At 41.1% G+C, this 25294-nt stretch overlaps 1 protein-coding gene across 2 annotated transcripts in view; it reads right to left on the reverse strand.

Annotated features, from left to right (window-relative positions):
* Nucleotides 1-24930, reverse strand: part of TRIM66 (tripartite motif containing 66) — a 63310-nt gene extending 38380 nt beyond the window's left edge. For both annotated transcript variants that reach the window (XM_089523460.1, XM_089523459.1), the window contains exons 1-6: nucleotides 24880-24930; nucleotides 18765-18867; nucleotides 12131-12278; nucleotides 4433-4565; nucleotides 3472-3588; nucleotides 2006-2120 (exon numbers count right to left, since the gene is read on the reverse strand). In XM_089523460.1, the coding sequence (XP_089379586.1) occupies nucleotides 2006-2120; nucleotides 3472-3588; nucleotides 4433-4565; nucleotides 12131-12278; nucleotides 18765-18773 (522 nt within the window). In that variant the 5' untranslated portion in view covers nucleotides 18774-18867; nucleotides 24880-24930. The remainder of the gene's footprint in view (nucleotides 1-2005; nucleotides 2121-3471; nucleotides 3589-4432; nucleotides 4566-12130; nucleotides 12279-18764; nucleotides 18868-24879) is intronic.
* Nucleotides 24931-25294: the final 364 nt, after the last annotated feature.

Genomic DNA, 25294 nt, shown 5'->3' on the forward strand with positions numbered 1-25294 from the left:
CCTGAGCCCTCAATACACCAGGGGTCTGAAGTGAAGCAACTTATGGTGACCCATGAATTTTGCAGGGTTTTCTTAGGCAAGGCACAGAGGTGATTTTGCCAGTTCCTTCTTCTGCCAATGAATACCAGGTGCTGTAGGCTATACTGCAATCTCCCATCCAAGTACTAACCAAACCTGACCCTGCTTGGTTTCCAAGATCAGACAGGAACTGGTGTCTTTGGGGTATTAGGCAAAGTGGCGAACCTATGGCACGTGTGCCCTCTCTGGCATGCAGAGTTTTCTCTGTGGGCATGTGGCCTCTTCCTCCTCTTCCTCGCCCTCTCATCCCTTCAACTGTCTTTGGGGAGGCAGTTAAGGGGACAGGAGGGCAGAGGAAGACGAGGAGGTGGTGCACACCTGTTCCTCCTCTTCCCCTGACCTCCAGTCCCTTTAACTGCCTCACCAGAGACAGTTGAAGAGACGGGAGGGCAGGGGAAGAGGAGGAGCAGGCCCATACCTGAGCCTCTCCCCCCTCCCACTCTCCTGTCCCTTTAACTGGCTTCCAGAGGCCTGTTCAAGGCAGTGGATGATGGGAGAAGGAGTGGAGCAGGCGCATGCCTGTTCCTCACCCTGTCCCATGCCTTTAACTAGTTCCCAAAGCCACTTAAAGGCACAGGAGGGTGGAGGAAGGAGTGGAGGGGGGTTGCCTTTGTCATCCCTTGAGGCTGAGAGAGCGTGACTTGTGTGTGTGGTGCCTTCAAGTCATTTCCAACTTAAGGCAACCAAAAAGTGAAACTATCATGGAGTTTTCTTGGCAAGTTTCATCGGGGGTGGGAGGTTGCTATTGCTAGCCTGAGGCTGAGAGAGTGTGCCTTGTATGAATGTGTCTCTTTCTGTATGTGTGTGCCTTCAAGTCATTCCTGGTGATCCTAAGGTGAAACTACCATGGGGCAAGCTTCATCAGAGGGGGATTGCCATTGCCATCCTCAGGCTGAGAGAGCATGACTTGTGCATGTGGTGCCTTCAAGTCATTTCTGACTTATAGCAACCTTAAGGCACTATCATGCAGTTTTCTTAGCAAGTTTCATCGGGGGGGGGTTGCTATTGCTAGGCTGAGGCTGAGAGTGTGCACCTTGGGTCTTCCCCCATCCCGCCCCAGAAGGCAGAAGTCCCAACTCCAAAAGTCCCTCCCCCCAGGAGTCTCCCCCCCCCCCCCGACAGCACTAGATGACACCCAGTGTGGGAATGCCACTGAGTTTGGGCACTCAGTCTCTAAAAGGTTTGCCTTATTATGCACTGTTGGCCACCCTTTCTCAAATTAAGGTTCATTGAAGGATCATATTCTCCTTAATAAGCCTCCCTAGGTTTTGAGATCTTCGGGGAAGGCCCTTTTCCCATTCTTGCCCCCTCACAAGCATATCTGGTAGAAATGAAGAACAGTGGCTTCTCAGTGGCTTTTTCCAGTCTCTGTAATTTATCCCCCTTAGAAGGCTAGACTCCCTCCCTCCATGGAGCCCTTCCAGTAGCCAGTGAAGAATTGTTTCAACAGCCCTTTGAGTACTGGTCATTTATTATGCACTGTACAGCCCACCCATACTTGTTGCTTTTAAATTGATAACATTACTATTACTATTCTATTACTAGCTTAAATATATTCAAACTTTTTATCCTTTTAGTCACACAAACTTTTATTGGCTTCTGTTTTAATATTTATAAGCTGCCTTGAGTTCCAGGGCTGGAAAAAAAGTAGGCTATAAATAAATAAAAGGTTATAAAGATGGTGATTATTTCCTTCAAAGCATCCCATGCATCAGCAGGCATTTGCACATCCCCTAGAATGGATTTCTCCTCTCAGATATTCTCATTCTCTGCATCTTTTGGCCAGGGCATTAACCATATAAATAAATATGAATAAAAAAATATTTATATTTATATATGATTTATACGTATTTAATTAATTATGTTCAGGTTTGTGAATAGTGTTGTGTATGCATAGCGTCTTTCACTATGGTATCATTCTACTTACTTCTAGCTGTTCAAGGAGAACATTTGCTCGTTTATTTATTTCACTGATCAGGACCATCTTGGCCATTTTTATCTGGTTTTCCACTTTTCTTTGCAGGTGTTTTACTTCAAATAATCTGTACAGAAAGAACAATTAACAATTTCACAGGAATGGGACACTTTAGTGAATGCTAAGAAATTTCCTATTCATTTGACTTACGGAGAATCAGTTGCACAAGAAAACCAGCTTTGTGGCTTCTATTTTTCAAAGCACTGGGAAATATGATGAAGTTAATAATTAATTGTAAGCTTCCATTGATACCCTCTAACATTTCACAGATGAAAACCATAACCCATGTTGCCAAGTGGTCAGTACAAAGTTATTAATGAAGAAGAGCAAAAAAAAAAAAAAAAAAAAAAAAAAAAAGGTTGTAGCAGTTTGCTTTTGCCTATTAGGAAGGGCAAGATCCTGCCACCTCCTCTCTGCTTCCCCTGCTGTGTTAATTGAGTGCAAACTAGTTTTGCACTTTGAACTCAGAGACAAAACAGATCAGCAGCTTGAAGCCGCCTGTGGCTGCTCCAGCCCCAATCGGCTGGTGACTGTAGCAACCAGACGGCCTGCTCTTAAAGTGGGCCAGTGCCGTGGTCCCAAACAGGCTTTTGGCAAGGAGTGGCTTTTCACCACTGCTTTTGCCCATGGCCTTAAAGCGGCATGCATCGTCTGCACGCCATATCCCTGAAGTGGCTGAAAGCCACAATTTTTGGCCCATCTATTCGGGCCTCATTCTGCTGCAATGAAAGCAAGATGAAGACAAAAAGGGAAAGTCAGAGGAGAAGAGGGATATTTGAAAAGCAGTTAAAACAGTGGGATGATAGATGATTATTTGGGACTATTCCAGACAAATTGGAACAACTGGAAGGTACACTCATATATTTCTGCTAACTCAAACAATATGTTTTGGGTGCGTAAATTTAAGAATTTCCCTTAAACACTGCATTAGAGCTTTGCTAAACTGAGATGACAAACCAATATTCTCTATTCCACTGCAATCCACTTATCTGCAAAACCTGTACCCGTATTTCACATACCAACATCCAAAAAACAAAAAACAAATGCTTTCTCTAGGTATTTTCGAGGTCCTCCAGTATGAGACTGTGGTATCCTTCTGGCAGAAGGTGACCATAGAATCTGCTGGAGGACATAGAAATGCCTAGAGAGGTCTTCTCCGTAGAGATGTCTAGAGCCTCCAGCACAACTCTGTGTTCAACTTCCTCCGGAATCCATTCATTTCAGTAAGGTTTGCCATTATCTGTGGTTTCACATTTCTACAATATGTCCAGGAACAAATCTCCAGCCAGGGGAGAACTGGCATATTACATCCTTCAGCAATCGTGAGAATGAGGCTTTATCACTGGAAAGAAACATTCCAATGAAAGAAGCTCTTTTCAGAATTCATCTTCTTATGAAAGAGGCGTCCCCAACATTACCTGTCTTCAATTTGCTTGGCTGAGACCTGCACTCCATTTTTTTTCTCTTCCACTTTAGCTGTGACATTTTCCAAGATGGCTCTTTGGTTTTGCAAAGCTTCATGAAGATGCCTGAACCTAGGAAAAGAAGACAGGGCATGTTTTTCCTTATATTCTGGGTACAAAGCCTAGACAAGAAGGATAAGGCATATTTTCAGAATAGTTGATCCCAGAAAGTAATGAGAGACCTTTAGCTGACAGAGCTTCCCCAACTGGAAAGTCTCCCCTCTGAAGCCACGCACCCTCTTTGACCTTTCCTCCTTTGCTCAGGTGTCCGATAACAGTCAGCTCTTAAACACATGGAGGGGAAGGAACATTTAAATCCCATGATTACCCCACCCCACCAAGATAGACAGCTAAGGAGCAGGAAAGAGGGGCTTGCTGCAGAATGCCACTAACCGAACAGTACCTCGGCTGTCCCCCTTCTCCTCATTGTTCAGTTTTTTGAGGTGAATCAAGAAGGGTAGGTGGCAGAGGAGGTTAAAAGCTCCTCTTCATGCAGTCTCCTTTCTCTTCTTCTGCCTTCTGTTCAGCTGATTGGAAGGATGAGGTGTCTTATGTGTAAGATATGTAGGTGTGGAAATTGAATTTCCATTTATGTGTTTCTAGATGGACTTGAGAGAATCTATGAAGACTCTCAAGTGTAGGCAAATAGCAAGCACAACAATAGATGGACTGAGGTATGTGAGAGAGAAAATGGGTTGTGTGAAACAGAAGTGGGGATACGGTGTCAGTGACAAAGAGAGAGGAAAGGCTGTGGAAAGGGGAGGAGGGTCTGGTCTACTGGAATCCTAGGCCAACACTGAAGCCACTGTATCATACAACTGTCTTCAGTACAACTCTTAGAAGTGCAGGAGTGCTACCCCCTTTTGCTTTTAATGTAGAACTTAGTTAAGGACAAGCACTAATTAATATTTAGTACCTGTGTTCTTTGTGCTCTGTCAGAAGGCAGCAGCGGCAAGTAAGGACATCACAGGTCTCACAAAACAGTTTGAGAGTCTCTTGACTGTGCATTGGGCAAAACAAGGGAAATTCACTTGTTTCCCCATCAGCTCCTGAAAACATGATTAATTCAGAATTACTCCAGAGGCATATATTTTCTGTGACATTTCCCCCCTTATATTATGCCTGTCTTTATATACTGTATAGTCAACATGTTCAATTTCTTTTGTTTTTAGCAATTTACACAGAAGATGACAGCTGGTACAGTTACATGATGGTCTTAACTATTTGTTATACTGAAACAAAGCACTAGCACTGTTAGCTGTATTAAATAACTTTTCATAATTTTGTCATGCTCCTTTGAGTTCAGTGGGTGCCCCATTGAGTTCAATAGTTAACTGCAGGATTGCTGACTTAGAGGTTTCTCTGCTCACCTAACAGCCTTCAACAGAGATCGGAAGAGTTGGCATCTGTGGACAGTCACTGGCAAAGTTGAATGTTCCCCACAGCCAAAGAGTTAAGCTGGCTGCAAAGGTGGGGGCTGCCTGAGAAGTGACTGTAAAGGGGGAGGAGTCATTCCAAAGAGTAGGAGTGTGTGTCATGAGAAGTGAAGAGCTAGTTCAAGGGGGCTCATAATCGCCTTGTTCTGGGGGAATAGTATTTGTGAATTGAGCCACACTTTCATAGGATTTATACTCCTGATGGAGGAGCTTTATTGGAACTTGTGTTCAGAAAAATAAAATACAGTTTCAGGTGGAAACCAAGTCATTGAAGGAGCTGGAACAAAGACAATTTGTAACAAGTGAGGTTAGGCACACATTGTAACAACAAATTTTGAGAACCAACTGTAAAAAGATACTAAGGAGCTCTTCATGTGAGCACTTTGAGCCGGCCTAGGGGCGGAGTCAGGGCGTATCGTCTCCACAATGCACGCCCCTGCTCCACCCCTAGGGGTGCCATGATGCCACACTCTGCCCCACATGCTGCGTAGCATCTTGGCACTCCTTCAGCACTGCATCCACACAATGCAGTGCCAAAGGAGCACCATATGGCTGTGGCACCGTGACTACTGCGCACTTTCCAGGGCACAAAAAGGAGCCACTTGGTGACTCCTTTTCGCACCCTGGAAAGGCTGGATCAGGGCCACACAGATTCTATTGCACACCTCTGTGCCCAGGCAGGAGGTATCCCATACCTAATCTGGACGTCTACAGCACTTTTTGAAAATATGGGATTCTTTCAGGGCCACAGCATGTCCTGATCCAACAAAAATAGAGGCGCCTGCAGGCCACCCCTTAGGGGTAGTCTATAGAGCTCCAAATTTAGGAGTTTATAGCACTGCCCTTTCCCATCCTTTCCTCCTGAGCTAGTCGCAAGATGAAAATTTTCAAACACAGATTCGATTGCACACCTCTGTGCCCAGGCAGGAGGTATCCCATACCTAATCTGGACGTCTACAGCACTTTTTGAAAGAATGGGAGTTTCCCATTCTTTGTAAGGTGCAGGAGAAGGTGACAGGAGACTATATGCATCTGAGAAAGTAGACTGAAGTCTATGAAAGCTCATGCTGCCAACTTCATTCTTTCAGTTAGTCTCAAAGCTGCTACAAGAGCTCTCTACATACTGATTCTACAGACTAACATGGCTATATCTTTGAATTCTACCCTTAACCAGATTACACATATTCAAACCCATAAAAATCAAGTAAGAACCAAATACACAGAAATTCAGCTTGCTTTTTAACTCTCTTCTCGAGTTCTTCTCCTCAGCAGCCTTTAGGGATGTTCCAAAATTTCTAGACCATTGTCCTGCCAAACAAAACAGTTTAGGGAGCAGGGAATAAATCACTGTGGGTGTGTAAACCCAGAGAATATGTTGTCTGCTGACTGTCAGAAGATTACAGGCATGCCATAAAATAATCTTGTTGACTGCCAGGAGAAACAGGATGCTATAATACAGAGGCCTCTTTTGGTATAGTCCAGCAAAGTTACTCTTTTGTTGTTGTTGTTATGCTACAGTCTGAGGTAGCACCAGGATGAGAGACCTTCCCCCAAGGGAAGAACTGAGTGGATAGGAGTGAGAAAGAGAAGAAGATGGGGCATGGGAGAAAATAAATGTCTGGTACAGTATGGTGGAATTTGGAAAGGCCCCAGTATATTTTAATAAAGAGTTTTCTTGCTCCTGTAGGCTCCATGGCCTTAATTCAATTTCCCGTACTTCCACAGCCCTTGCAACTATTATTCACACTTTACAGCAATACTGAATTGAAATACAGTGTGCAAGTTAAGTGTTCCTATGCAAAACAAACAAATTTCCATATATGGTTAATATGCATAATCTATTCAAAGCACATCCTCTGAATTTTCTTGGCACTGAATGCAGACATTTTTCAGCAAAGCAGAAAGATAACCTGTCCTAAGCACAACCTTAATTTGCATAATTCAACTGCTATGCAATTCAGTTCTCAGAGCTATTTATTTATTTATTCCCTGCTTTATAGCCACTAAGGCTTTCAGAGCACCTTACAAATTGTTAATTTGACAGTCTCCTTCCCTCAGGCTTACAACCTGAGACAGGACACACAAGAAAAAGGAAACAGCAGTGGAGAAGGGAATTAAGTCCAGCAGATTCCTCTCTACTTCCAAAGCCAAGACAATGGCAGTTGCAATAGAGAGGGAAGCAGAAAACAAGCTTGCTCCTTCTTCAATATGATATCCTTTTCAAATATATAAACACAGTTACCATGTCACTGCTTAATCTTTTCCCCAGGCTAAATATACCCAGCTCCCTAAACTGCTCCTCATGGTTTCAGACCTTTCGATTTCCTCATCTCTCCCTCCAAGACCAAAGCAATTGCAGGTGGGATGGAAGGAGGGTCTTTTATCTGCTTCTGGGCCTAGGCATAATGGAGTTGTACCTGCCTGCAATGACATTTTTTTTTTGGTGGGCTGGAGTGTCTGATGGAGGGACCGAGTGTGGATGTGGGGTTATTGGGTGGGAGGACTGAAGCCCCCCAGTAAGGAAAAACTGAGGCCCGTTACACACGGGCTCTTCTGGCGCCCCCGTGACATGCTAGGGGTTGGCCGAGGACCTAGCGTCCACGCCTCACCCCTAGCATGTGACAAGGGCGTAAAGATGGCAGCACCCTATGTACACGGGCGCCGCCATCTTTACGTGCTGGATGCATAGCATCCGCACGTTGCACACCGGATGTGACCCCGCGAGTAGCGCCTCGCAGCGTCTCATCCGGGGCAGAAGAAGAAGCGCCATTTCGGCGCTTCTTCTTTTCTGCGTCCGGGAACCGCACGGTTTGGATGCAGCGGTTCCCGGACGCAGCAACCGGCAGCGGCACGAGACCGCCCCTTCTGGGCAGTCTGTAACATGCCTGAGTTTGCTTTTTTTTCCCCTCTCCTCTTCTTTTTGGTAGGCTGGAGGCTGCTGAAGGATCAAGAGGGGAAAGACAGTCCCTCTATCTCTTCTCTCCAGCCTTCTCTTCCATGCCAAATAAATTCAAAATATATGTATGAAATGCTTCGATGTTTACTCGCTTACCCAACCTTGGGCTACAATACAGACTGAGTTCCAAACTTTTCCCAGATCAGTAAGTACATGGGATTTTCTTCATATGTACACCACCTGAACCACATCTAATAAATATTGATTTCTACATGCATCAGCTGCTTTAGTCTGTTAGTTTGTTCTGATTCAGTCACTTACTACTAGCTTCAAAGGAAGCAAGATTATAGGACACTAAGGGAAGATAGATATAACAAGAGGTTCTTTTTTGGTTGCTGCTGATATGCCTACTTGTAAAGGCAGCACATCTCTTAACAGTCAGAAGACATTGATACTTTTATAAAGCAAGATTTAAACATGTACCTGTAATAAACATTTGGTCCATTTTACTTCCTCAGGTTCACAACATCTTCCATCTGGTGCACATGTAATCTCTCATAATAACAGGGAGGGTATGTCTGTCTTTCCTCACCATAACTCCAAAGCTTTAAAACCTATACACCTGAAATTTGGTATGGCTACCAAGGGGACTTTTAGGTGGTGCTTCTCAGAGTTATTTTTAAGGGAGTGATAATTTTGAATTAATTAAAATCTGTATGTAGAGAGATCTTGTAGCACCTTTGAGATGAACTGAAAGAAAGAAGTTGGCAGCATGAGCTTTCATAGACTTCAGCCTACTTCCTCAGAGGCATTAGTTTATGTTTCCATGCTGACCCACTTGGTGACAAACACCACATCCCTTGGAAAAGAACTAACCAGTAGCAAAAAGACTACTGAATAGTAGAGGTCTAGCTAAGAGAAGAAAGCCCAGAGGTTTGGGTTGAAAAAGTTACAGTTGGTTTCAAGTAGGATGCTACAGGATCAGACTTTCTAAGCCTCCTTCACTTTGGACTGTTCTCACTACTGGAACAACACTACAGTGACAATAGGCACATTTTGGTAATTTTAGGTGCCTCAAGTGGAATCCCAAATGTTACGGAATCCTCACTCTCCGGAAAGCTATACCTGTGGAATATCTTCATCTCCTGCATCTGTTAAAGACACAGGATCTCTACGACGAGAAAGGTGGCAAACAAAAGGGTTCCAGGCGATGTAGAAAATATATATCGGGCTGCTGGCTGTGAACCCCTGGCTGCATTTCATGCAAAGAATGGTTAGCAATCCAACCTTCTATTTCCAATCTGTGAAGCAACTTTGAAAGGACTGCCTCGGAATGGGGAATGAGAGGGAGTGCGGTGCATGCATTCTAACCAAACTTTCCATGACCCACCATGTAATTTACAGAATAAACTATTTGCATAGTATAGGGATATGGCTGCCTGAATTTGGAGAACTACAATATTACAGGGCAGAAAGAGAGGGAATGGAGAAACTCATGATGCCTAGCAAGGGTGGAGAGAAGAGGTAGAGGTAAGGGAGCCAGCAAAGAGAGTTTGGAGGGAGAAGAAGAGAGAGAAAGAGTGAAAGGAAGAATGTGGGGGAGACTGAAGGAAGGATCTAAGGATCTCCTAACCCATGTACAACTAATACAAGCTTCATCAGTATTAGGATGGAGGGACAGAAAGACCTGAGACAGAATAAGAGAAGAGAAATAGTACCGAGGTAAGGGAGAGACAGCAGGCTGTGAACTTAGGCAAAGGTGGCTATTTTTTGCTAGTATATAATAAAGCATGTTATCTGTGTTATTACTTCTATATAATGCTGCTGCATACAGTATATTTTTGTGGTATGCCTTATTTCCACCGGTTCCATGTTTTATTCTTGACAAGCATGTAATTATCTGAACATCTTTATTATACTTTATAATCACATGAATTTTCAATAAATAGAATTAGAGAATAATGGGAAAGCTGAGCTCCCGGAATAGCATATTGAATACTAAATAAAGGAATTGGGAGACTTGATTAATGTAAAGTATTACCACTCAAGTGGGTAGAAACCACTTCAGGGCATTCATTTAGAAGATATAAGACAGACTTACACCAAAGATGCGGACCTTATATTCACATTTCTTTCTGTAATAGGAAGACATTCTACTATACCATTCCCTTTGCATTGCCTTGCATTGCAATTTTTGTGATGGTTCTCAAATGTAGTAGATATTGACTGGGGGAAATTACTTACTTTTGGTACATGTATGACTACTTACCCCCATGTTTCTCCTGATGAGTCCCAGTAACACTCTTTCTTTAATACTAATGCATCCTATTAATCTTTTATCTTGTCTGGATCAGGCAACCTTCACTGGCACAGCTGTGGCACTCTGTACAATGTACCTCACCTATTTTAGCATAGATAGCTTCAGGTAGCTTTTTAGTGGTTTGAGTGTTGGGCTACGACTCTAGCAACCAGGATTCAAATCCTTGCTTGGCCATGGAAATCCACTGAGTAACCTTGGGTGAGTCACACACTCTTCGCCTCAGATGAAGATATGCACAGCATAAATGTATTTCTGTGTACATAGTTTCTTGTGGTTAAAGTGAAAATTTGGTAAAATGTGATATTGCTCAAAAAAAATTTTAAAAGTAAAATTTAAAAAATTATTTTTAAAAATTATTTTTAAAACTAAGGCCTTTCTCCTCTTGTTGAGCCTTGCCCCACTCATGTTATCTCTTCCACTGAGCTCCAGTGTTTAAAAGGGACACAGGCAAACACCACAGTCCATTTCTCTCAAAAGGCAGATGTTTGGGAAGCAGTGGTATAACTCCCCTTAAAGTGTCAACTGGTATCAACTGCACCCACTAGTGAAACCCCTGTAGGGCAGAATTCTTATTTTAAAAAACAACATCCTCATTTCACCACCAACCCTTGTATTTATACCCCTGGTCTCTACCAGTCCCTAGACAAAACTGATGTGTGGAGCATGTATCTCATGTCTAACAAGACCTACTATATGTGTCTCACTTGCCTGCTTTGTTTCTTTTTTTAGCCCCTTTTCAAATTCTGTAGATATCAAAGCAAGTTGTACAGGTTCTTATGGGGGAAAGGAATCTAAGGCCCGGAACAGATGGGCCTTTGAGGCGCCCTCACCACATGCAAGGGTTGCCTGGTGGACAGAGTGCCTGCACGCTCAGCAGCCCTTGCATGTGATGAGGGTGGTGCAGCTGCAGCGCACCCACCAGACATAGCGTGTGACGTGATGTTGCAGCGGCGCCGCTTCCAGACGGGGTGGCGCACCTGTGACATCACTGCAACGTCTCTCACGCTTTGCAGCATCACAGTGACACCTCAAAGAGGAGCCGCTTCTGGGCGCTCCTTTTTTGCTCCGCAGGAACGCCATGCAATTTGGTTGCTGCGGTGCTCCTGCGGAGCCAAGAGAGGCACTGGGGAGGCACCTCTTTCTGGCGGTGTGTACCCTGCCTAAAATCTACAGGACGAGTCAAAATATCACAAAATATTTAATAAGTTTTCTAGCTCTAGACTGTTTTATGAAAAGTTAATTAAAGGAAAGGGGAACACTCCCTTGAGGTCAGATCACACAATGTCTGCCCATGATCATTGTGTTAAGATGAAACTCAAGAAGGGGATGAAAGATTGAATATCATCAAGCCCCACAAGATGCTACCCAAGGAGAAAGGAAAGTTGTAACAGTCAATTCCAAATACAGTGCACCCTTCCCTTATGTGGGGGATCCATTCCGGATCCCCCCTCCACATAATAGAAATATGCCAGCAGCATGGCGCCCATGTCATGGGCGCCATTGCCTCTTCCAGCATGCAGCTTTCAGTGGATGCTGAAAGCCACGTATAGCAGGCACAGTGTATTACAAATATATAATCCAGCAGCTGCCTGGTTCTGTTTCCAGTCTCAAGTAAATCACCGGTTAGATATTTCTTCTCAGGTAATGAACAGAAACATGGTGGTTTTTGTAAAGACAAAACTAGCAGTTGATGCTAGTTGGTGTATGTATTATCTGGCCTGACTTCAACTTGTCCCTGTCTGATTGTTTGCTCCCTACTTGTTTCCCTGATCCTCTTCATTCTCGCCTGTGAAGCAAACATCTCTTTCAACTGTGCCACTTAAATCTGATGGGAAGTCCTCAACAGAATTCACATTATCTAGGACACACTTCCTGCACATAACACAATATCTGTGACTGAACAGCAACATGGACAGTTCAGCATAAAGATGAGAGAAAAACATGATGAAATCACATTTGTACCTGAATACCCCTTCAGTGGAATAGGCAGGAAATGCTCTCCTGATTCTTTGCTGTGCCTGTGTTCCTCTGTACACAAGCTGCAGAGCCATTTGTTGCAGTTTGTACACAGACTGTGGGCAGGCCTCTTCTCTTTGCATCCAGAACAATTCTGCAACAAAAAACAAGACATTCAGGTTGAATAAAGATATAATTATGTTTCAGGTCAGAGAGTCAGTGTGTGGTGCAGTGGTTTGAGTGTTGGGCCAGGACTCCAGGAGACTAGAGTTCAAATCCCCACAAGGCCAGGAAAACCCACAGGGTGGTGCTGAACCTCCTGTGAACAAATGTTGTCAAGAAAACCCATAGGATTACCATAACTTGGAAACAATTTGAAGGCACACAACAATAACATTTGTGGTATCTCCCATTAATTTAGAAAGAAATCTCTATGGCATGTCTTTGTTTCTTTATTTAATTCTTATGCCACCCTTCAGGGCAAAATTCCCATAGTATTATACATATTTAAACAATAAAAGAACAAATATAATTCAACATGGTATAAAAATCATAGAAGCAGAAGAAAACAATCAACCCAGAAAAGTAATAAAACAATAAAGCTGACATTTAAAACTACCCACAAAACAAGCTGGAATGTCCTAGAAAATAAAACAAGTCTTTAGCCTGGTGCCAAAAAGCCATAAAATTGGCTCAAGGGGAACTTCTCTGAGGAGGGAATCCCATATATGAGGTACTACAACCAAGGAAGAACTCCATTCAGTAACTCATTAAGGAGAACATGGAGGGACTCCAAGAAGAGCTTTCAATGATATACTGATGGTGGAGCAGCCAGATTTAGCCTAAGAGGCAGTCCTTCACATACTTGGTTCCCAAACCATTTAGGCTTCTAAAGGTAACCACCTGCACTGTGAACTGAGTAAATGGGTACTATTGTTATTGAGTAAGGAACAAGAAAGAGTTGTGTCCACTCACAGATACTATAATTCCTTTGCATTACAGACAATAGGATCCTCATGTAGGACCCTCCTGACCACAGAGGGATACTGAACTGACTGAGCAAGAATCAAACACCTAAGTAACACAAGATAACCTTAAATAAGTGTGGACAATACTGTAACTATAGTATTTCATAATGGTTTAGAAACTGGGAGCAAACAGTTGGGTAATTCCCTCACCCCTTCCTGCTGCACATTGTCTCTGCATTATGTCCCAGAAGAACCAACTTTGACTAAGCCTGTTGCAAAACCAGTATCCTGCACTGGAGTTTGGGAGTTGTAGGGTAGCACTTCTGGTCAACTAACTAAGATAGAAAGGAGCGGGGCATGTGAAACAAGGGCACTGGAGAAAGGAAATGCATGATGATGGATTTCTCTTCTTCATCCCAGTCCTGGTTGAACTGTAGAAAATTTTGCATAAACAAGATGAACTCTTGAAGAGGCGAGCAAGAATACACAGAACAGCAATACTGCCTGGCTGGTATGTGATTTGAGACATTCTACATGTACATTTTCCAGTGTAGAGATGTACTGTGTATCCAGCCAGGATTCCCATCCTGATAGAAGAAACCACAGGTGTCAGTCTGGAAAAATGGCCAGAAGGAATCTCATTATTGAGGCAACAGGACCAACTCCACAGATTCTCACTTGCTCCTTCATACTGTCAAACTGAACATCCGATAGAGTCTTCTAGGTCCAAATAATCAATCAATGTTGATACCTACATGCTGTGTAATGATATGGTGCTTTTCCTCTTTTCGTATGTACACCATCTGACTGCTGACAAACCTGCACACCATCTCAGTGTAAAACTCCTGCCCTATTTTTGCAGAAAAAGGAATAATAGAAAGCAAACACAGCTGCAGGTCAGACTAGAAAAGACTCCAATCAAATGTCATACTAAACCACCTATTGCGCCTTTTGTTTAAAAAGTGATCAAAATGTCTAGCAGGATGTCTGTTTTTTGTTCCCAGGCAACACTGGTAGGGTGAGGAACCCCCAGAGGGCCATTTGTGGAAAGAACTGCAAGCTGTTCGTGGAAATGTTATTTTTAAGTAGACAGACTACTAGCTAGTATTTTTGTCTTCAAAGCTCTTTAGAAACATGAATCCTCCTTGCTGGCTTTTCTGGAACTGATGTCCCAGTTTTATACTTCCTCCAGACTTCTGTGCTTCATCTTTGGAAAACAGTGAAAAGTGGTAAAGAACTTCAATATAACCACTTTAGCGTAGCCAATGTAACAAAATAGTGAGAAGCAAGGATTAAAGGAAGAGGAAAGAACTCAGACCTTAGGAGTGTAGGAGGAACAAAAGCCCTGTTCAACCATTACTTACACATTTTAAATCAACATGCAAAGAGGAGAATGCCTAGCCCTATTCTATTCCATTGTTGCTTTCCTCATGTGAAAAGTGACAAGACTGAAGAGTGACGTTCTAGTTTGTATGGAAAATGGCCATACAACCTAGCAACTTGATTTTCAAACTTCCTTGCTCATGCGGTGATTTTTCACATGAACAGGATCTTCTCATCATGAGATTGGTCTGTTTCCATGAAAGAAACGCAACAAAGAAGCAATGTAAGGAGTAGGGCTAGGCATTCCAAACTTCACATGTAGTTTTTTTTCCAATTAGTAGGTCATCCTTCTTGCTTTCCAAAGCCTTTCCACCACAGATCTGAAGGAATTCTAAGTCTCGTAGGCCTTGTTGTTAACAGCCATCAAGCTGCCTTTGACTTATGGTAGACTTGTGAATGAGAGACCTCCAAGTCATCAACAGCCCTGCTCAGGTCTTGAGACTCAGGATTGTGGTTTCCTTGACTGAATCTATAAAGCTATAATGTGGTTTTCCTCTTTTCTTACTGCTTTCTACCTTACCAAGCATTATTGTTTTTCTAGTGAATCATGTCTTTTCATAATACCATAAAATAAAAGATTTGGAAGAGACCACAAGGGCCATCCAGTCCAACCCCTGGCAGTCTGAGTTTAATAATCTTGACTTCTAGGGAGGCTTTGCCTAGGACTGTTTATTTGTTTATTTGGCAGTCCATGATATCTGCAGAACTCTTCTCTAGCACTATATCTTAAATGAGTTGATTTTCTTCCTATCAGCTTTCTTCACTGTCCAGTTTTCACAATCATACACAGAAATGGAAAATATGATGGAATGGACAATCCTGACTTTAGTAGTCAATGATATATCTTTACACTTCAGGATCTTGTCTAGTTCCTTTACAGTTGCCTTTCTATGTCCTAGCCTTCTTTTAATTTCTTGACTGTACTTTCACTCTGATTAATGACTGAGCCAAAGTATATGAAATCTTTCACTATTTCAATGTTTTCATCCTCTACTTTAAAGTTATGTAAATCATATATCATTATTTTTTTATTTTCTTAATGTTCAACTGTAAACCTGCCTTTGCACTTTCTTACATGACTTTTTCCATTAATTGTTCCAAGTCTTTGCTATTTCCTGCTAGTTATATGCATATCTTAAGATATGCACATCTGCATATCTTAAATTGTTGAAATTCTTCCAGTGTTAACACCTCTTTCCTCCAAGTGTAGTCCTCTTTGACATATGATATTTTCAGCATACAACTTAAACAGATAGGGTTATAAAATGTAGCCTTGTCTGACTCCCTTCCCAATCGGAAACCATTCCTTTTCTCTGTATTCTGTACTAACAGTAGCCTCTTGTCTTGAGTACAGGTTACAGGACAATCAAATGCTGTGGCACACCCATTTCTTTATGAACAATCCACAACGTATGTTTGCAATACAATCCCAATGCCTCTTTTTTTTCCTGAACACAGCTTGGACATCTGGCATTTCTCACTCCATATATGATAAAAGTCTTTGTTATAGAATTTTGAGGAACAGTGTTTGCATGGGAAATTAATGCAATGATCCTGTGGTTATGGCATTTCCTGGTGTCTTCTTTCCTGGGACTGGAATGTATGTTGAGCATTTCCAATCTGTGGGTCATTATTTTGTTTCAATCTTTCTTGTCAAATTTCATTTAGAACTAGCCTAGATTCTGTATCTGTAGCTGAAAGCAGCTCTCTCGGTATGCCACCTGTTCCTAGTGCTTTCTTTCTTCCAATTGCTCTGAGTGTAACTTCCACTTCACTTTCTAAAATTGAAGGTTCATCTTAAAAAGGTTCTTCCTCAAATTAACCTGTCATCCTTTCATCTCTTTTATATAGTTCTACAGTGTATTGTTTCCATCAACTGTTTATTTCTGTTTGGTCATGCAGTATGTTCCCCTACTGGTCATAGAGCATTTATACTCTTGGTTTAAATTTTCCTTTGATTTCTTGGATATTGTGGAAGAGGTCTCTTGTTTTTCCTTTTTTGTCATCATCTTCTATTTCTCTGCATTGATTATTATAGTAGTTCTTATCCCTGTACACATCATTGAATATTCAAGGTTCTGAGTCTTTTTCTGTCACCTTTTACTTTTGCTTCTCATCCATCTTCAACTGCTTGAAGAGGCTTCTCTTTCTTTTTTACTGCAAATAGTATCCTTTTTTCTCCCTGAAGATGTCCTTGGCTTCAGTCCAGTGTTCTTCAGGCTCCCAGTCAATTAAGCTCAATAGTGCAACTATATGTTTTATCTTTAAATTATGCAGGCATGTTATCCAAGTTATATTTTGGCACAATAGTTGATTCAGTGTTCTTTAGTTTTAGTCTCATTTTTTAATATTAGCTGTTCATGGTCTGGGCCACAATCTGCTCCTGGTCTTGTTTTTGCACAAAGAATGGAAATTCTCCATTTTCTGCTTCCAGTTATGTAGTCTATTTGATTTATATATTGGCCATCAGGTTATGTCCATGTATACAGTTGCCTGTTTGGTTGCTTGAAGAATGTGTTTGCAGTGAAAGTTTCCTACAAACTTTGATTGTGCTTTTTCCTACTTTTGCATTCTAATGACCTATGATTAACATGTCCTGAATAAATTTTTCAATTTTTTTCTTCTGCCTCTTTAACTGGAGTATAAACTTGGATTATGGCTATATTAATGGGTTTTCTCTTAAATCTCATTGACATTATTCAGTCAGACTTTGCATTATATCCTTTAGCTGCTTTTGCTACATCTCTCGTTACTATTAATGCCACCTCATTTCTTTCTCGATTTTCATTTCATTTCAAAGTAAAACACTGTGTAATTATCTGACTCAAAATGTCCTATTCCTGTCTATTTTAGCTCATTCACTCCAAGTACTGGAATGTTTATACATTCCATTCCTTATTTTACTATGTCTAGCTTGCCCCAATTCATGCTTCTCACATTCCACTTTCCCTTTAATATGTACTGTGCAGTTTCAGACTTTCACCTCTGAGCATGTCGACAGCTGAACGTCTTTTCAGCTTGAGTTCAGTTGTGTCAGTAGCCACAGTGCTACTTCTAGTTGTCCTCTACTCTACCCCAGTAGCGTGTTGAGTGCCATCTGGCCTGGGAGTTTTTTTCTTTTGGCACTATCTCTTGTTGCATTTTGGATTGTCTCATAGGATTTTCATGGTAAAAGACATTCAAAAGAGGTTTACTGCACTGGTGTTACTGTGCTAGTATTAACTATGGTGTCACTGTCGTCTCTGGAAGATCCTCAGCCAGTGTCATGCCCTCACTAGTGTTGCTGTCCAGTAGCTGAAAGAAGAAACCAGTTTTTAATTGTCTTTTCCTGGAACTGATAAATTAAAATGGTTTCCTGATTGATATCTCTGGGAGAGCTAGCTGTAGATTTGAACAAAATGAAGTGATTATTTGGGCCATTGATATAATCACTTTCAAATATCCTCAACCAAATTATAGACCCATAGCTATTGCTTTGTGCTCTGATTATGAGATGGAGTTAAAGGAATTGAATCCTTACAGACAACAACTGCTCTGCCTCTCTGTTCCTCAAGCTGCACTGTACTTGATATATTGGTGGGCAGTGAGCACATCTCTGTAACAATCAGGTATACTTTGTTGCTAAATTCATTCAACTCAACTCTAATTTATGGGGACCCTATCCTAGGATTTTAAAGGATGCGGTGGCTTAGTGGTAAAGACACCAATTCTGATGATCAGAAGATCAGAAGGTTGGCAGTTCAAGGCCTGAGTGCTGAGTGATGTGGTGAGCTCCTGTCATTAATTCCAGCTGTTGCCAACCCAGCAGTTTGAAAGCAAGCAAATGCAAGTAGATGAATAAGTACCACTTCGGTGGGAAGGTAAGAGTGTTTGGTGCAGTCATGCTGGCCACGTGACCACTGGATTCAATTTTGGACAATGCTGGCTCTTTGGCTTAGAAGCAGAGATGAGTACCACCCCTACAGTCCGTTATGACTAGACATTCATGTCAAAGGACAACCTTTACCTTTACATATCAAAGGATTTTCTTACCAAGATTTATTTGGTGGAGGTTTGGCATTGCCTTTCCCTTTAGACTTAAAGAGTGTGATGTACCCAATATAATCTAGTGGGTTTCCATGGCTGAGTGGGGATTTTAACCCTGGATTCCTAATTTCCTAGCCCAAAACCTTTCTGATTCACAAAAACAGGATTGCTATGTTGGAAAGTTCCAAGTTAGATAACTCACAAAGTGCGTACTGATCTTTTTGCTATTGTATATATGATGGTTCAAATGATTTTTCACTTACCCTTGCCATAGCTGGATTTACTGAGGCAAAAGTGCCCAAGAAAGAAATAGTCAGCTACATTCCTTGGTAAAAAGTATAAACACAACTGTTCATGAGAAGATACCTAAAGAAAGTGGTAGAAAATAAAAAGCAAGTCAGGAAATAAAATCAACCATACAGAGTCAGTTTAACCATACAGAGTCACACACAGAATGACAGAAGTACAGTTGCCTGGAAGCACTTGGTAAAACCATACATATATGTGTCCATATGGATAAACACAAAATGTCAGAAACATCCCTGTAGAAGATTGGTCAAATTCAGTAGTAATGTGCACATTTTGCATCCAAAATATTCCAAGTTCAGTCCCTAGGTTCTTCAAGCAGGGTTGGAAAAGATCTATATCTGAAATGTATGAGAGTTGCTGCAAGTCAGCGTAGACATTATTGAGCCAATTCAGAGCATCAAAAAGCTACATTTTGGGAGTACAATTACTAGAATCTATCAGCAAGCAGGCCCAGTGGATTCAGGAAGTTGTGGTCCAAAAAGGAGGTTTCCAAGAACCAATGATCTGGCTGACTTCAAGGACATTTCCAATGCAGAAATGCTTTGTTTCAAAAATGCTGTTCTTCATCCTATGATTACAGTTTTCTGCATTGCAAAACAGAAAGAATGGAATTACCATCCATTTGTTATATACAAGAATGGGGGAGGGAGTTTACATATATTCCTTACAAAATATTATGGCCACCACTGGCTCTTCAAATTTGGCCAGTAGAATGCTGTTCTTTCTTCTGTACATTTCATTCTGTACCTTGGATTAAATATTAATCAGAACAATGATTGCAGTCAAGAAATTAGAAGAAGATTAGATTGGGAAGGTGAGGCATGAAAGAACTGAACAAGATCCTAAAATGTAAAGCTATAACTCTGGACACTAAAATGAGGATCGTCCAAGCTATCATATTCTCTGTCATGATGTATAGACGTAAGAGCTGGACTGTGGAGAAAGGTAACAGAAGGAAAATCAACTCATTTGAGATGTGGTGCAGGGGAAGAGTGCTCAGCATACCATGGACAGCCAAGAAGACAAACAAATGGGTTCTAGAACAGATCAAGCCCGACCTCTCCCTAGAAGCCAAGAATACTAAACTGAGGCTGCCATACTTTGGCCACATCATGAAAAAGCATGACTCATTAGAAAAGATAAGGATGCTGGAGATGTCTCATCCACAGAACCACAGTTAAGAACAGCAGCAGCATTCTACTCAAATCCCTGGTTGTTTCCATGCAAAACTGTTTTCAATTGGGAAAGCAACATATGTTGGCTCCCCAGAGTCTGTTAGCCAGGTAGTAAAGCTGATCATATTCTTGTTTCTTTGTGATGCTGACAAGCCTAGTGTTTGCTGCTACACACACGCATATATACAGAATAGTATTCTCAGGAGATGTGACTAGTATTTGCTCTTTATGAGTTGCCTGCCTTGGCAATGCAATGGAACAGAAATTATTAGGTTGTGGGGCTGGTCATTTCTGTGTGCTGTTTAAAGTTGCATGGAAGTCAAAGTTTGTAACCAACCATGAAGTCTTCAACATGGCAAGTTTTAATTTTAAATTTATGCCCTCCATACAATAACAACATCACTGCAGTTCACTGCGAAAACAGCACAGACCTATGGTTTACAAATGAGTTGCCTTCTTTTCATTCAAGGTGTCTTGGTGAAGAAAGGGAATAGAACCACATTTTTCCTGCGGATAATTCAGGGTGATTGAAAAAGAATGGCACAAAAATAAAGCTGTTCATATTCAGTTCTGGGTGATGTGCAAAAGTAAAGCTGTTTTTATTTTATTTTGCACCATTATTTTTAAATCTCCCATTATTTCCCAAAAGCTAAAAATGAATTTCTATGTTCAAAGTAGTGTATCTCAGAAGATACAAGAGCCCTGCAGGATGACACCAAATGCTTACTAGTCCAACATTACATTCCCACAGAGGCCTACCCAATGCCAAGGGAACCCCATAAGTAGGATATAGATACAACAGCATCCTCCTACTCATGTTGCCTACCAATCTGTAACCATAGGCATGATGCCTCTGACACTACAGGGAGTATACAGCTATCATGACTATCAGGTTGGGGCTAATCTACACGTTTAGGTTTTCACTGAAACTATGTGAATATCCTTGGTCACACATTCCTGACTATTCGCGTGAATTTGTTTGGTTTTTTTGTTGTTGTTATTGTTGTTGTTTTGGAACTGCATCTAAGCGCATCTCTGCGATTTCTGTTGCCCTTTGATGACCAGTTGCAGAGGTGCACAAAAGTGGCTAGCTTTTGTGATGGTCATGTTTTCAAGACAGACAACAACATGTATAAATGTTGATCCCTCCAATGTTTTTGCTCTAAAAATCATATGCACATTGACTACAAGAACTCTGTTGTGCAAAGATCAAAAGACTGCATCTATTTTAATCTTCTCCTTTGTGCTTCAACTGAAAACAGTACTACAGACCTGTACAGCCATCACCCTATATATATTTTCTTGTCATCAGTTCTTCATGTTGTATGATCATTCCACACAACGATCTAAAGCAGACATTCTTAACTTGGGGCCCATAGTACCCCAAGGAGTCCAGGAATAAGCTGCAGGAGGTCCATGATCTGAGTGCATTTTTTCCCCTTAGTTTCTTTCCTTTTCAAAATGTTTTGAGTTTTCTTTTGTCAAGTGATATTATTAAAATATTGATTAAATCTTCTTTGCTGTGGCTTTTAGCAACTCATATCCTTTCCACATACAATCAACATTCTGATCATGTTACAAGAAGGGGGTCCATAGCTTTTTTTTTTTATCAAATGGGATCCATGACACAAAAAAGGTTAAGAATCAATGGTCTAATGGGAAAGCTATATTGTGGGTTGTGAGGCACAAAGATATATCAGTTAAAACAGTACAGTTTTAATTTAATTTAATTTAATTTAAAATAGGATAATTTCCCACTCAGCACATTTTAAATTTAAATCTGTGGCCATTAGTGGAATTTTCTAAGAATTAAATGTTGCACAAAATCCCTCCAAAAGTATGCAAATGTGGTTACATTTTATGATTAATGTGAATGACCTAGTATTGCCCCCACCTGCTGCCAGTTTTGCAGGAAGGGAAAGATCTTAGAATAAACAATATTATGAAATAATCAACAAGCTAGGATAAAACAACAATAGAACCATACCCTCCAAGATTTCACAAACGAAAACTGGAACACACATGGGCAAGCAACATCCACATGTAGTCAAGATGGCAGACATTATTAATGAGGAAGAACACACAAGCCAAGAGAAGCTGCATCGGTTTGCTTTTGCCTGAGTCTACAGGGAAGGGCAACATTCCACTCCTTCTCTCCTCTTCTCTGCTGAGTTACTTGAATATAAACTGCTTTTGCATTTTGAACTCAGTTCTCACCATTAAAAATAAACTGAGGACAAAGAGAGAAGTGGGAGAAAGAGAGAGAAACTGGGATGTTCTAAAATCAGGTGAAAAAGTGTGATGGCAGAGGATTAATCTGGACTGTCCCTGCTAAACAGGGACAGCTGAAGGGTTCGTAGAACCATAGCAAAGGCATCAAACTAGAAGGCAACAGAACTACTGAGTAAAAACAGTAATATTCTTGCAGCCCTTTTCAATCACCTCTAAGCTTGGCCTTAAGTGTTTATTTCCAGATAGAGAGTTTCAAAGTGTTCAAAGGATTTCACCAAGGCAGTCCAGTTGTGCAACCTCACAAAGCCAGCATACTCTCCAAGTGCCCTGATCTGGCAAGGCCAATCTCACTTAATCATCTGTTGTCCCACTTTTTCAGTTGCTTTTAAAATGTCCCGGTTTATTTCTCTTTCTCCCACTTCCCCCTTTGTCCTCAGTTTGTTTCAGTTGTTACAGACTGAGTTCATAATATAAAGGTAGCTTGCACTCAATTGACTCAGTAAGGGGGAGAGGAGAACAGAGGGGCAAAATCTTGCCCTTCCCAGTCGAATTAGGCAAAGGCAAACTGCTTCAGCCTCTCCTATCTTATGTATTTTCTCCATTAATAAATTTTGCCTTCTTGACCACACTCTGATGTTGCTTGGACACACGTTGCTTGTTCATCTGTGAAAAGCTGGAGTGTACGATCCAGTAGACAGCAAACAACAGAGCCTAAGCCACAAACCAAGAAAGATAAAGCACTTGGCTTTGGGCTGATTCAACATCACTACAGCTTGACAGGAAGGGTGCAGTAGAATATGCCATACATGCATATTCCAAGGGTTGAATACTATCAGCTTTCATTTTCTTCTTTTGACATTTCTCCACAGCTCAGATGTCTGAGGCAACGCATGGGTCTGTTTGAGAACTTACACATTTTTCCTGTGCAAGAATATAGGCAGAAGGATCATACACCTGTCCCTTCTTATGCTCACACTGTATCTGATTATTTCATAGAAGCACAGCACATAGTCTAGATGAGCCTCCATCATTGCCTGGAAAGTTACTTTTTAGAAAGCTGCTCCCCATCCACAGTTACCAAAAGAGTTTCATTACGGTACTATTGCCATTGCCTTAAGTTAATTTGCTCCATCTTTTCCTAAATTTTCTCTCATTAAAAAATAAAAAATAACATCACTTTTTTTAAAAAAAAATTCAAAATGTCTTAAAATCTTTTAATCACAACCCCAAGTAATAAGGTGAAGAAATAATGAATATATGTTATCTGTTTCACACTAATATTTTAAAAGGCTATTTCCAGTTGGGGAGGAGAAATATCATGATGCCCCCATTATGCCAAAAAGTAGATAACATAATTACTTGTGACATGTTACTTCCAAGCTATGATCTATGTGCTAGATACCCATGATCAAAAGCTGAAAGCTTTTCATGTTACGTGAGTATAACAGGGCTGGCAATGTTTGATTTTTAAAATTATGAAGGCCACAGGAGCTAGGGACCAGAGAGTCACTAAACAAAGCCAACAGCTTCAGTAGTGGACAAACAGCAATGATGTATTGTTTGTTCCTCCATTTAGTCTGGGGTAGGCATGATTGACTAGCATATACAAATTTAATGCAATCAGGCATCCTTTTTTGCTTCCTTTCTTGATGATGTATTTTCTGCATTTCTACACTTCTGCATCAATATATGATATGTTTCTTAACCCATATTGCATATGTGTAAGCTAATAGAATCCAAGCATATGCAGCAAATGAAAATAACAACTTTTTTGAAATGTTAACTTTACCCCCTGCAAAAAAAAAAAAAAAAAAAACCCCTACAGCAAATGGCTGCTTTTTACAATACTGTCAACTATGCCAAAGCTGTATTGTTCAATTGTTGTTGTTGTTTTAAGGGCAGGGTTAATTATTTATTATTTATTAATAACGGCTGCCCTAAGATAAGGTGGAGGTGTTTTGATAATACGGTCACCAAACATCTGAATTAGTCTGTATATCCGAATCAATCAATGCATCTGGATAATTAAACACACAGGTTACTGTGACCTTCAGGCCTTCTAGAGGAAGCATTTCAGATAGGAAAATACCAAAGGCAAAAAGCTGACTGATTGTTAATGGCACAAGTACAGCAAATCATAGATCTATGCAGTTACTGCATTAGACAAATTGCCCCCCACCAACACACACACACACACACACACACACTTGTTTATCTTGTTTTTGGTTCACAACAAATATGTTTGCATCTTGCTGTTTGAATGCCTTTAATCTCATGGGATACTGCTGACCTTCAGTTACCCTGGGTTGGTTAACCAAGCATGATACTTGATAACTGCAAAGCTGCACATTGTCAAAATACAAACACTCATCCACTGATACACAACTATTCCATCCCAGATCCTGGCAGCTTCTAAGCCTTAACTATATTATTGGCATTACCATCCCAGCATTTCCCTTTGGAATGGCTACCTAAACTTAACATGAAGCACACGCCAGAAAAATAACCTCTCCCTGCCTGTTTACCGACCATGAATCACAACTGACAGACAGCTGTTCTGACCAGAAGCGGGAAGTGCTTATGCCAACCTCCTTGCAAACGGCTGCTAGAATATGTTATTTATTTAGGAAAACAAACAGTTATACTTTTCATGTTTGCTTACCTGTTCTCTCTAGAAAGCAGGCACTTTAAGAGAGGTGCACAAATAAGTATCTCCTCTCTCAGCTGAGGAAATGGGTTGTTACTAAGCAGAAGAGTGTGCAGAGCGTAATCCCTGGAAACAGCTTTTACTGTATAGCGTCAGGAGTGCTGAGGAGAGAAAAATGACTAGACCTTCCCATTCAGCATCTAGGATGCTTTTCTCCCACTTTTGTTTTTGGAAAGCCCACTTGAAAAACTAGGATCAGAACTTAGATGTGCAGAGATCATAAATGTGCTTTATTTTCTTGTCTTTACCTTTAGGCCTCCTGCATTATTGCTGGGCTGGTGATTTTTCTCTCGCTCTCTCTTTCCTGATCATTGGAATAAAATAACAATCCCCAGAGTGAGACAGGAATTAGAGCACTCACTCTCTTCAC

The sequence above is a fragment of the Sceloporus occidentalis genome, unplaced genomic scaffold (assembly GCF_023333645.1).
Source record: "Sceloporus occidentalis isolate IW3139 unplaced genomic scaffold, rSceOcc1.0.p SCAF_4, whole genome shotgun sequence".
Classification (NCBI taxonomy): domain Eukaryota; kingdom Metazoa; phylum Chordata; class Lepidosauria; order Squamata; family Phrynosomatidae; genus Sceloporus; species Sceloporus occidentalis.